This window comes from Acanthochromis polyacanthus, chromosome 1, assembly GCF_021347895.1.
Source record: "Acanthochromis polyacanthus isolate Apoly-LR-REF ecotype Palm Island chromosome 1, KAUST_Apoly_ChrSc, whole genome shotgun sequence".
Lineage (NCBI taxonomy): Eukaryota > Metazoa > Chordata > Actinopteri > Pomacentridae > Acanthochromis > Acanthochromis polyacanthus.
The window spans coordinates 52,102,682-52,115,059 of record NC_067113.1 but is presented as its reverse complement, the minus strand read 5'-3'; the positions used below and the strand labels follow the sequence as shown (position 1 = coordinate 52,115,059).

At 41.3% G+C, this 12,378-nt stretch overlaps 1 protein-coding gene across 1 annotated transcript in view; it reads right to left on the bottom strand.

Moving 5' to 3' along the window:
- The window catches only part of exoc4 (exocyst complex component 4), a 149,277-nt gene that overhangs the window by 10,026 nt on the left and 126,873 nt on the right, over positions 1 to 12,378 (bottom strand). The window contains exons 17-19 of the mRNA XM_022195671.2: positions 10,603 to 10,747; positions 6,808 to 6,986; positions 6,509 to 6,668 (exon numbers count right to left, since the gene is read on the bottom strand). Coding sequence (XP_022051363.1) covers positions 6,509 to 6,668; positions 6,808 to 6,986; positions 10,603 to 10,747 — 484 coding nt within the window. The remainder of the gene's footprint in view (positions 1 to 6,508; positions 6,669 to 6,807; positions 6,987 to 10,602; positions 10,748 to 12,378) is intronic.

The window sequence follows — 12,378 nt, the reverse complement described above, 5'->3', positions numbered from 1 at the left end:
GATTTTGACTACGTGTCATGATTCTAGTCTTCGATTTAGTTCATTTTTTCAATGGCACAGTGCGTTAGAAATGATACTTTCAAGGACGGTAGGAAAGCTGAAAATCCTTTTGTTTTACAGTGTTTGGTTCTGATAAACAGCAAAATTTGGCATATTTTTTAAACATAAATGCCTTCCAACTCTAACAGCGGGTTTTGCAGTTAAAACACAGTAACCGTGAACACTAAATGAAACTTACATCTGTTAGGACAGATGCAGTATGTTTCCCAACCCTTACCATATGCTGGTTAGGATGATCAGTTTTGTTGTTTTCCTGGTGAAAATCGGATTGGAAAAAAAGATGTTTAGGTACTATGCACTAGTGGGTCTCAAACTTTATTTAAAGCACAGCACCCCTTCATAGTGATTATTTTTTTCCTCCAACATGAGGCATTCAGGTGTGGGACTGTGTGTTTCCCTTCTTCCGGAAAAGCTGTAAGCCTGGCAGCAAGTTGGCTCTATTTCTTTTATGTTCTTCTTTTATAAATCTTCCCCTGACTGCTTTGACAGTAGTAATTTCTGGCTGCAGTGCGTCTGGAGAGCTTGTATGCCGGAAAGCATGTTGCGTTACCATGGCAACAGGCAACCATGAGCTGTCGTGCCCGGTGCGAGATGCCGTATATTTAACAGGGCTATTAATGCAGTGGTTAAGATGTTTATTTTTCTGTTTATGAAGAAGTTAATATAGCCGTTCTTTTATGTGAGGCAAAGTTACTGCAAATGGAGAGCAAAAATCCTGACTTAAATCTCAAGGCCAGGGGTGACAAAAAAATTGGACCTTCACAAAAACAACCTGAAGATTCTAGCACTGACGCATGTCATTTTCACATGTAAATGGTGTTTTCCAAAATGAGCTGGTTTAGTGTGGATGTAATCTCAGTCTATACATCCTTCTGCCTCTTTCAATCTCTTTCTAAAGTCTCCCTCCCTTCCTTCTGTCTCTACTCTCCCTCCAGAGCAGTGCATTTGTCTCTCCGCTGGTAATGAGGAAAGGTCTGCAGAGACTCTGAGACTGAAGCTTCATCAGCAAAGACCAGTCTCATCACGCTGAGCCATGCGCCACAAACACACACATAAGAATGCGCACATGCACACACTCTCACTGGCTTCATCAGCAAAGATGAGTGTCATCATGCTGCGAGGTGCACATACATAAACACACAGAGACAGGCTTCATCAGCAGAGACCAGTCTCATCACACTGCATCTTGCGCATGCACGCAGTGAACAGGAGCAGAAGAAGGGAGGGGCTGCAGGAAGAAGGGAAGAAAGAGAATTTCAATTCAGCAGAGGCGGTGCAGGTGATTGGAAGATAGCAAAAACGAGAGGAAAAAACAAGACAGGGAGGGAAAAAGGGACCGAGAGAGGAGGGAGAGGGAGATAAAGAGACACAAGGTGACAGGGAGGGAGACAGAAGCGACAGTGTACCGAAACCAGGCCTAAATACAAACAGTTTTATCTGTTGACACCCACTACCTCCTGACATGGCCGTCAACTGTACTTATTACCACATTCTCTGTATACACACCAACCTGTCACCTTGACACACACCCTGGGGTTGAGACACACATACACAAAACGAAAGACGGTTTATTCGCCGACACACCGCATCTCAGAGACGCACAGACACTGGGGTGGTACACTCGAGGACAATACAAAAGCTTCTTATACACTGCACACATGTTCACCCACACACTGTAGTAATTTCCAGTAGCAGACAGGTGGGTGCGCTGCTCTGAACTCTGGGGCATCTCTATAGTGAGTCTGTCAGGATGGTGTTTAGCCTAGCTATGGGCTAAGGGGCTCGCAAGTTTGCTGGGGATGTTATGACAGCCCTGCAACCTGCCTACATGGGTCAACGGGCAGCTCAGAGCTTTATTGTATGTGTGTATGTGATATTGCCTCAGTCTGTATCTGAAAAGCATACCTGAAATGCTGCTCCTGCAGACATAAAAGATATTTACTCAGAGTTACACAATTATTTATCTTTACTTTCTATCAAGGTAGAAAACTTGTAAAGTGACTGTGCTTTCAGAAACTTCATCTACTGGTGTGTCGCAGTAAAACACAATGCACCATCTGAGTGATTATTTGAATGCAGTCACACACAAGTGTTCTAATGATCCGATGCTCGGGAAACGCTTCAAATCCTCGGCTTCATGGTATAAAGTCAGTCAATCGCTGCTTGATCTGAAACAATCGGGGCTGAAACAATTAGTCAATTAGCCATTCAACAGAAAACTAATCAACAATTTTGCATCAGGATGGAAGAAATCCAAAACAGGCTGCAACAGGAAAACTGCCCTTCTAAAGTTTAAGGTCACTTGCTAACCGAGATGTGCAGCCAAGTCCAGGTATGCTTTAACTGTTTGATTCCAACACTAGAAGGAGAGCAGATGAGAAAATAACACAAATTCTCCTTTTTCAGTTCATATTTACAGACCCAAAATATAACTGGATTATTTCTTTTTTTTTTGTCTAGCTGAAATTAAAATACTGAGAAGGAGAAGAGTGTTGTGTCAGATGTTTTGTTGATACAGAAAGAAAAACAACCTGATTTCTTTCAATATGAGTCACAGTTAAGAAGCCACATACTACATACAGAGCATCAAAGACGTAAGATGACAAACTCATCTGCTGATATGTGGATCAAAGTTCATGTGTGGCCCACCCATATGTGAAAATTCCACTTTTTTTGGTTTGTTTTCCCAACTGTAAATCAGGGAAGTCAGGTTGTATGTCTTTGTTTCTGAGAAAACGAGAAACTCTTGTTTTCTCATTTCCTACTGCTGTCGGCAGAAACATATTTGATCTCAACAACACATAAAATTCAAATAATCCAGGTACATTTTCATTTTGTAAATATGAATCAAAAGACCAGAAGCCGCTTTCTTGTTTCTGTTTTCTGAAAATTTCCTCCTGCTGTCATCCAAAGATTTAATAGTTAAAATGTACACAGACCCACCAAACAATATGAGCTCACACGCCAAACCTCAGTGACAGCTAATTATTTCAGATCTGTTTCAGGTTACTTAAAATGTTGCTGAGCAAAGTCCAAAATTTCCTCATTGGTTAGAGTGGCCTGTTGCCAGGCAACGCTGAGTTTTTGAAAGTTTTGCTTTTGTGTGCGAATATAATGGCTTCTGGTCTTTTCCAGATACACGATGGCTTCACCTGTTTATCTCATCTCTGCTCCTGTCAAGAAATCAGCACAGACAGAGAGACAAAGGGAGAGGCGGACACACAGGACAATGAGAGGTGATCAGTGGAGTGATATGGTTGAAAGCACAGTCAATACACACACACAGTTGTGACATTGCATTGACACACAGGTCTGTAGAATGAGCCCCAGAACTGTTTCTGAGCAGATGGTCTGTGTGTGTCCACTTGTGTACCGGTGTTTAGGTGTGTGAGTGTTTGACCTTGACTCACACGCTCATATTGCTGCCAAACTTCTGACTGAGAGACAAGAGACTGCTATACGACCATACAAATACACACACAAGCACACACGTTTGAGTTTTATCATTCTGTGCAACATCAACAATTAACATACTGTAGGTTTACACTGTATAAAAACACAGAGTCAACCACAAGGTGGCACTGTTTCCCCATCCTTCTGCACCATCTATGAGAGAGAGAGAGAGTAGGCAAAAGTGTGTGTTTGTGTGTCACAAAGTGTGTGTGCATGTGTCTTTATGAGTTCTGCAGTGCTGGTTGCCGGGCCTCTCCTTAGTTTTAACTCAGATCAATGGCTATTATGGTGCCCTTGTTCAGGTTTCTCTTTCCCATACAAGCACACAGATACAGAAAAAACACTGCCAAAGCACACACACATTAACATGCACACGCACACACACACACACGCACACATATAAAAACAACAACAACAACAAAAAAAAAACAAGCACATGGGTACACAGGCAAGCATCTGCAGCCTTTCTGCAGAGCAGGCTTCCTGCTGTGATTACTTCCTTTTCTCATTTCGTTCTTGTTTCTCCAGAGGTGGTAATAAAGTACTGATGAATATTCTGCCTTTATCCAGTCGTCCTCACTGGGATTTCACTGCGGTTTCTGATCAGACTATGTCCGATTTCTCAAAGCTATATATATAGCATGTATGCAACTTTAAAAACAATCACAGTCTATTCTTTTGTATCCGTTATATACACAGTCCAGCTGAAAACGGATATGGCATCTTAGCTGTAGATGTATTTTGAAATATTGGCATTACCAAGGCATGATTTATGAAACACACAGATTATGCTATCATCATGTAACCTCAGACATATCTGGCTAGTATATTAGAAATTCAGACAAGCAGAATGAGCAAAAAGTGGATGTGCAGCCATATAGCAGTATAATAGCATGAATTACAGTTTGGGAGACGTGGGAGAAATGATTGTAGGTCTTTAGAAAAAGGATGACTTGGATTTCAACATGGTGTGGAAGCCTAAAAATATCACTTGTAGCGTTTTGATATGCATCATTTCAACTTATTCCCATCAGCATACTTCATACAGGCGGTATGGTCAGCTCAAATAGCAGGTGGAAGCGTACTTTAATGAATATTCATTTCCCAAGTATAAATATGGTTATTTCAACATGCTGATTGGCTTGGCTGAGTATCTGTGCATGGGTGAAAGCGAGGGATACAGAACAGATGTGTGTATGTGACTCTCTGTGTGTGTGTGTGTGTGTGTGGGTTTGCGTATGTGTTAGCGAGAGTCGGTGTGTCTTGGAGCCGGAGGCCGGCCAATCCAAAAAGCCATGAATGTGTAAACAATGTGCTCTGCAATTCCCAATCAACACCTCCGCACTACCCACGCCTCGTAATCAGAGAGAGTGGAAGGAGGAGAGGAAAGACAGAAAAGTCATCACTGGCATTTCTCCATAATCAAAGCTGACAGAGGGTAGAAATAACATACTAATCAATGGTCCTCCACATCCAGTACAGTTCAGGTCATTTCGGTTTACTTCCTAGTTTTTTTTCCCCCCCGCCCTGAAGGGGACTTGGCTTGTGATAGCGGCACATTATAAACAATAGAAAAGTCCAAATTCTACCAGCACATAGACGCTCTATCACTCAAACATACGACACACTCATGAAGATGCCAAGAAGTGTAAAAAAGAAGCTAATTAACCCACCGGAATATTACAACAAGATGGCAGACATGACTGAGAGCATTTTACAACAAACATTAGATGCAGAAGGTCATAAAAGACACCTTGCATGAGATAGTTGAGGTGACAGTTTGAAAAATAAACGGCCTCTATTTTCCTAAAATCTTAATGTTGGTCTTGAGCAAGTCTTCTGTGTTGAAGCTTTATCAGTCACTGATATAATACTTCTCTCATTTAATCCTCTTCCTTTTCTTCCCGCTTCTATCTGTACATTTCTTATGTTCATTTGTTCCTCTGCTGTCTGCTTCTATGCTTACCACCTTCTCCGCATCCATGCTATGCTTCTCCTGTGAAAGATACATTTTCTATAACTTCCTTTCACTTAGTTTTTCAATTTCAAGCCCTCCCTTCTTTCTCCATCTTTTCCATCACCCGTCCTCTCACATCCTCTTTCCTGTCAAGGACACAAGCTTCTACAAGAGGGAAAAAAATCATATGAATACTATGAATCACTCTTCTTCTTTCTTTCCACCCTCCTCTTTCCCTCCCTCCATCCTCTTTACAAAGATGTCTGAGCACTGATTTCCCTCATGCCTGTCAGGGCTGGGCAGCACTGGGCAACAGCAGGTAGACTCACAAAATTTAAATGTATGAATAAGAAATAAACACCAACAACTGCGTGGACACAGACACATGGTGTGGTTGACAATCTGTTTGACCATCTGTCTGCCTCGTGCGTTGACATAGTTACTGTCTGAACTTGAGGACATTGTGCAAGTGTGTGCGTGTGTGTGTGTGTGTGTGTGCAGGTGTGTAGTAAGGTTGTACCAATATCTCAACTGATTTAAACCGAAAGGATGATCATCAGATAGTCGGTGTCCATTTCTGATTTGATGGCTTCATAACACAGTTCATTAGATTTCTTCATTTGATGTAATTTAGAAATATTAGGTCTTAAAATCAGAGCTATTAAAGCACAGATTCCAACACTAGAATAAATGGTAATACCATTATGTCTAGGATTATTATTACTTTGTGATGTCAGGGGCACCATTACCATGACAACAGCAAGGGAAAACATCAAATTAGAAAGTTTTGCCAAGAAAATGGCATTAAAATTTGGAACCACTCAGTGCTTTCAGAAAAATATCTGCTGTCTGCTACTCATGCCCAAGGTTATCAGCTTTCACTGGAGGAAAGTGAATGTAGATAATTTACAGCTGAAGGGTTACAGGCTCTAACCAGAGCTCTGAAAGGAAGTTGTATTCCAGTTCTGAAGCACAAAAATGGCTCCAGGTGAGATGCATTTCTGGCTCGCACCGTGAAACTATGAAAGAGACTCTGACCTGGCAAAGTCGAGGTCTGACTCCCTGGACATGGTGATGTTGGTGAGATTCTGTTGGAGGACGAAGATGTTCCTGCACATCTTCTTGATACCAGATTCACTGATCCTCTTAAAGTACTGAGCCCCGTTGATTAGAATACAGGAAATCAGATGACCGAGGCCTAGTGAGAGAAAAAGAGGTTATGGTTATCAGGGAGTAGAGAGAGGTGAGTAACAAGATGAAGGGAGGTTTGTGACTACAAAACTACATATTAATAATGCCCTGCAACATTTTAAATTTCACCCCAGAGCTTTGCTGACCTTCAAAGATATACTGGAACTTGTGCTGCTGCAAGGCGGCCCCCATTGCTTCTTCTATGGCTGAGATATCCTTGTTCAGTTTGACCACCAGCGGGTCGTAGTCCATGCTCTCCACATTAGCCACGATAGCATAATTTCCTTGCTTGGTCAGGGGGATCAGGTAGTGGAAACAATGCACCCTGGACGGAAAAACAGAGGAGGGTAGCAAGAAGGAGGGAAAGAAAAGACAAAGTGGTGAATTAGAAGGTGAAGAATATTCGTATTGTGTTCTCTATCTGCTGCTTTGTTCAAATGTCCAATAGTTTATTCAAATCACCTGTGATCTGTGCTGAATTTAAAAACATTGAAACAATAAGGAAAAGCAAGAATGCAAGAGTGAGTATGTATGAAGCCCTTACTCTGTCCTTTGGAGGAATTAGACGTACATTTTAGTAGACAATGAGTGTTCTGACTTCTCACTAAGGTGTATACTTGCTAGAACTCTTATAATTTCCACTGAAATCATTCTGTTTGGAGTACTCATAACATATCCAGTTGTTCAGCTACTACTACATCAATGCTGGATGCCATTCAACCCAGCAGTGCTTTGAATATATTGTGCAGTACTATAAAACTGCTAGTAAATTTAGAGCATACTACAAATAAATAAAGTCCTCCATTTTAGGCCTTGCATTGAAATACAACAGCTTGAGGATTAAGAGGAAAATCAGTCTCTTTTGCACTGTAAGTTATTCACGTCTCAAAGCAATGGCCCTCAAAAAAATCAACTTACATTTGTAGAAAACATGCCTATATCTTATTTTTATGTATTTGTGTCTAAAACATTGTAGTTTGGATTCTATTTATCTAGAGTTTGTTTTTCTAGGGAATAGCTGAATGAAGATGTATTACCAACACAGATTTGTGCTGATGGCCACTATGCAGCTCCAGTGGAATAACTGCAGGTTGAGAACCTCGCTGATGGGTTTTTGTTTTACTTTTCTAGGTCAGAATTACACATAATCTTTTGTAAATGGGTTCACAACCAACCACCATGAATAAGAATGATTTGATTTGCGATTTAAATGAGAATCCTAGAAACGTTTTGGTGATTGTTGTACTATTTTTTGGGCTCTCAGCAGAAATAGCCATCATCTTGAGAAGCAAAATAATCTTATCTCTGGTCTGTCCTTATTAACGAGTTATGTATTTGGTAGGACGTGGCTGAACTAAAGTGACAAGATGGCAAATTAAACAAAAACCAACATAAAGCCTCTTAGTAAGGTATTGGAACACCACATGCTGGCGGAATAGTCTTAGTGTGCCTTGGTGTTGATTCTACAAGTTTCTGGAACTCTACTGGAGGCATGTTATCCCATTTTTCTGAGAATTCCCTCATTTTGTGTTTTGATGATGGTGGTGGAGAGCGCTGCTAGTCCAAAATCTCCCATTGGGGTTCAGCCATGTTGAGATATAGTGACTGCGAAGGCCAAAGCATACGATTCACATCATTTCCACACTCATCAAACCATTCAGTGACCCCGTGTGCCCTGTGGATGGAGGCACCATTATTCTGGAAGAGACCACTCCCATCAGGATGGAAATGATTCATTATAGGGTGAAGTTATTACACAGAACAACTTGCAGTGACCCTTCCCTCTAAGGCCAAACTATGCCAGCAAATTGGCCCCCACAACATAATCACCAGAGCCACCAGATCCCCTCCCTGTCGGGGTCAAGGGTTCAGGTGGTGGAAGTGAATTTATCTCTGTCCTTTAACAAAAAAGTTTTCTCTCTCCACTTAAAGCCCCACATCTTAGTCTGCGGTCCTTCAGCTCCATAAAGGCTAATTTCAGTCTAGACTTAAGAAGTCAATACTTTTCTAATTCCATAACCCCAATGCCCAGAGCAGAAGGGTATAAAATGATATGGGTGAACGTCTCTTCCCCCTAAGGCAAAGCCAACAACTACACCACATTTTTAATGTCTCCATCTCACTTCCTTCGCTCTCTATTCAATCATTTCTCCCACTTAGCTACTGTTACTCCCTTCTTTAACCCCCCACCACTTTAACCTCACTCATCTCTCTTCCATCTCTTCTTGCCTCCCCTCCTTCTTTTTCTTCCTCATGGCTTCATTTAGCTGGTACCACTATCAGGGGAAATTCACTAGATGGGGAGAGTCAATGGAGTGTAGCATATAGCTAGACATCAGCCTCAGGGAGGGTTTTCTACTGAAATCATCAACAATATTGCATAAGCTACACAATGGTCCACAGGGAAATAGTGGTACATGGAGGTATAGAAAAAAAACTAGAGAGGGATGATGGCGGGCTATTAGTGGTTGTGTGGGTGAGAAAGTATATGGTGTGGTAAATTAACTTAGATATTGACATTCAAAATGCATACTGAAGATAAGGTGCACATTTCAGAACCTGTGCATTTAGGATATACACCGAGGAGCCACAACATTAAAACCACCTGCCTAATGTTGTGTAGGTTCCCCTCATTTCACCAGCTTGCACCAGGATCACGGCAGGAGATCATTTGGATCCTGATAGTTGTGAGATGAGGCCTTCACGGATCTGGTTTGTTCTGGTGCATCCAAAAGATGCCTCATTTGATTAAAGTCTGGGGAATTTGAAGGCTGAATTAACACCTTGGGTTCTTTGTTATGTTCTTCGAGTTGTTCTTGAGCAGTTTTTGCTTTGTCCTGCTCTGCGAGGCCACGATCAACATGGAATGTGATTGCCATAAAGGGGTGCACTCAGTTCTGAACAATATTTGTGTAGATAATATGTTTCAAAGTAGCGTCAACATGAATACCAAGGTCCAACGATTCCAAGCAGAACACTGCATTGCAACGAGATTTTAAGTGACTGACTTCACCTGCCAGTGGTTTTAATGTTGTGGCTAATTGGTGCATGTACGACGCCACTGGTTATTTTTGATTACTGACATGTCCTCTAAAATGTTCCTGTATGTTATAACTAGGTCCCTTAAACATGTACACAAACATTCCTCACTTCATTCACTGACACAAATGAGAAGGAGGTGCATTTTAATTGACATCCATACTGTATGCTGAATGTGTGCTACAATAAGAAGGATCCTAATGAGTTATGGCTGATCATCATGACGATGCCAGTGTGCAGACTTACATGTCAAACAAAGAGTGTTGTTGTTTTGTTGCACATCACACACGACTAGAGAAAGATGACAGTCAGAGTGGAATCATTTCCCCATCGTATTGTTTGTTTTCAAAACATTCTGCCTTCCAAAACTTTATTTCAAAAACTAATTACCTAAGAAGAAATAAACAAATTAAAATAATCGCCATCCCGAAATAATTAGGCACAACCTGCTTTTAACACCAACTTGTTTAAAGTATAATGATGAAAAGACTTAGCGTGTTGTTTTGTTCTTTGACAAAAAAAATTTAAATAAATCATCTATTTGGGTCCATTTGTTTTCTATGAACAAATGATTTAAAAAATAAATATACCATCTTTTGCTTTATCCACATCATTTGGAAAAAGAAAATAAAATTGACAAATGAACCTATACATATGGCACTGTTATTTACTATTATTGAGGGCCTTCATCTAGATTCTTCTGACTTACTTTCTAGCTTTCTTTGAAGTTTTCTCCGAAAGACAAAGAATCTAAATGCTAAATGTCAAGACCATCTATAAAGGTCCTGCCTGGGGAACCTGAAACTATGTACAGTGAAAGGGAGCACAATAAGAATGCCATATGGAACGCCCTTGAATGCTAACATTCTTCCTGTTAAGATCAATCTGTTTCTTCTGCTTACCTGACCTCCAGATGCAATACCAGGAGACAACGGTCGGCAATATCCTGGAATCCCCTGGACAGGTCACTGAGGGTCTGGAGAATCTGCTCCCTGCTGCGTTCGCTCTCACCAACCACCTGGTTGTCTGCTGAGCATGGAGAAGCACCTGAATAGATCGAGTAGGCAAGGAGACACATTAACAAACACAGATACACCAAACAGGAGCAGGTGATCATCATTTAACTCGAGGTCCTGAGACAAACTTTCAATGTCTGGAAGCTGAAAAGTGCTTCAACGAGTTGCTACAAGATCCACCAGCTCCAGGAGTGATACTTAAGCTGCCCTTCACTCCTGAAGGCCACGAAAAGTATCATAAGATCACTACTGTGTATTGAGTGTGCATGCATGTGCACCTACACTATAGTGACCTCCACTGTAATATGCATGTATTCCATTTTCTATTGACTTTATTGGGTTCTGTAAATGACACCAGCTCATAGAGTAGACACAAAAGAAAACCATCAGTTCAACTTCACTCATTTCCTAAGTCCTTCAGCATGTTCTTGTACTTTCTTCTCACCACTTGTGCTGAGGCAGCAGGAGCATGTGTCACTGCGCCGCATTGTACGCCACACAAAAGACCTGTGTGTGCGTGTGTTTGAACGAGCGAGTGAGCCAGGGAGCATGATGAGTGTATATAAATTCAGCTCAGTGTAGATCAATGGCCATAAATTAACAAGGGGAGGAAAAGGAGAGAAATTGGCCCCGTCACTCATATGTAAGTCTATTTGGTCAATGAGGCGAGTGTGTGTGTGTGTGTGTGTGTGTGTGTGTGTGTGTGTGTGTGTGTGTGTGTGTGTGTGTGTGTGTGTGTGTGTGAGTGTGTGTGTGTGAGATGTGTGTACAAAGAGTGACTGTTGAGCAGGAGAATGCAGGGGTCCACGATCGATGTGCCGCAGTCAAAGCCAGCTCCCCAGTTATTCTTCCTGCCCTTCCGAAGGTCACACATGCATGCACGCACACAGCGCAGGACAGCACTGTAGCTAGTCCACAGTAAGCTTGAAGTAACCTGGTGATCCATCTTTCCTCTCCCTGACTGCCCTGAGTGATATCCCCAAAACAGATAGGAAGTATAATACAGGTAACCGGTATTTAGCTCCAATCTTGTCACCTCACTTCATTTCCATATATAATGTACTGCTATAGCCACCCCAAACAAGCTCTCCCTACCATACATACATATACATATATAGACATACAATTTCTTCTTCTCAACAGCCTGCTCAGAAACAAATCTGAACCTGCTGACTGAAAGTAAAGTGTGCTAAACTTGTGCATGTGCCTTAAAAAATACATGATCAAAAGTTAGCTTGAAACTGCCATGCTGGGTTATATCAGAGCTTTTCAAGATAACTGTGAACACGACTTCAGCTGTAGGAAACCAGAAGATCCACTGCTGCTTAAAACATATGACAGTTCGAGGGATAGAGCCTGAACTAAATTCAGGAGAAAAAAAAAAAAAAAAACATGACAGTGTCCATAAACTACAACTGAAAACATAAAACTGCAACAATGATTCTTTAGGGTTTTAACAGGGGTGCTTTTGTCAATCCCTAACACTAATAGGTCCAGTTAAGTTCTTACTGTCCACATATTTCTATTTCATATTTTCAAATCCTAAAACTTATTAAATCATAGTAACTCCAGGTTTCCTTGCATAGCCAGTGCTTCCTTACATCAATCAGTGCACATTTGGTATGTGTGGCTGAATATGTCCTTCCGTCCACAGAGTAGTTA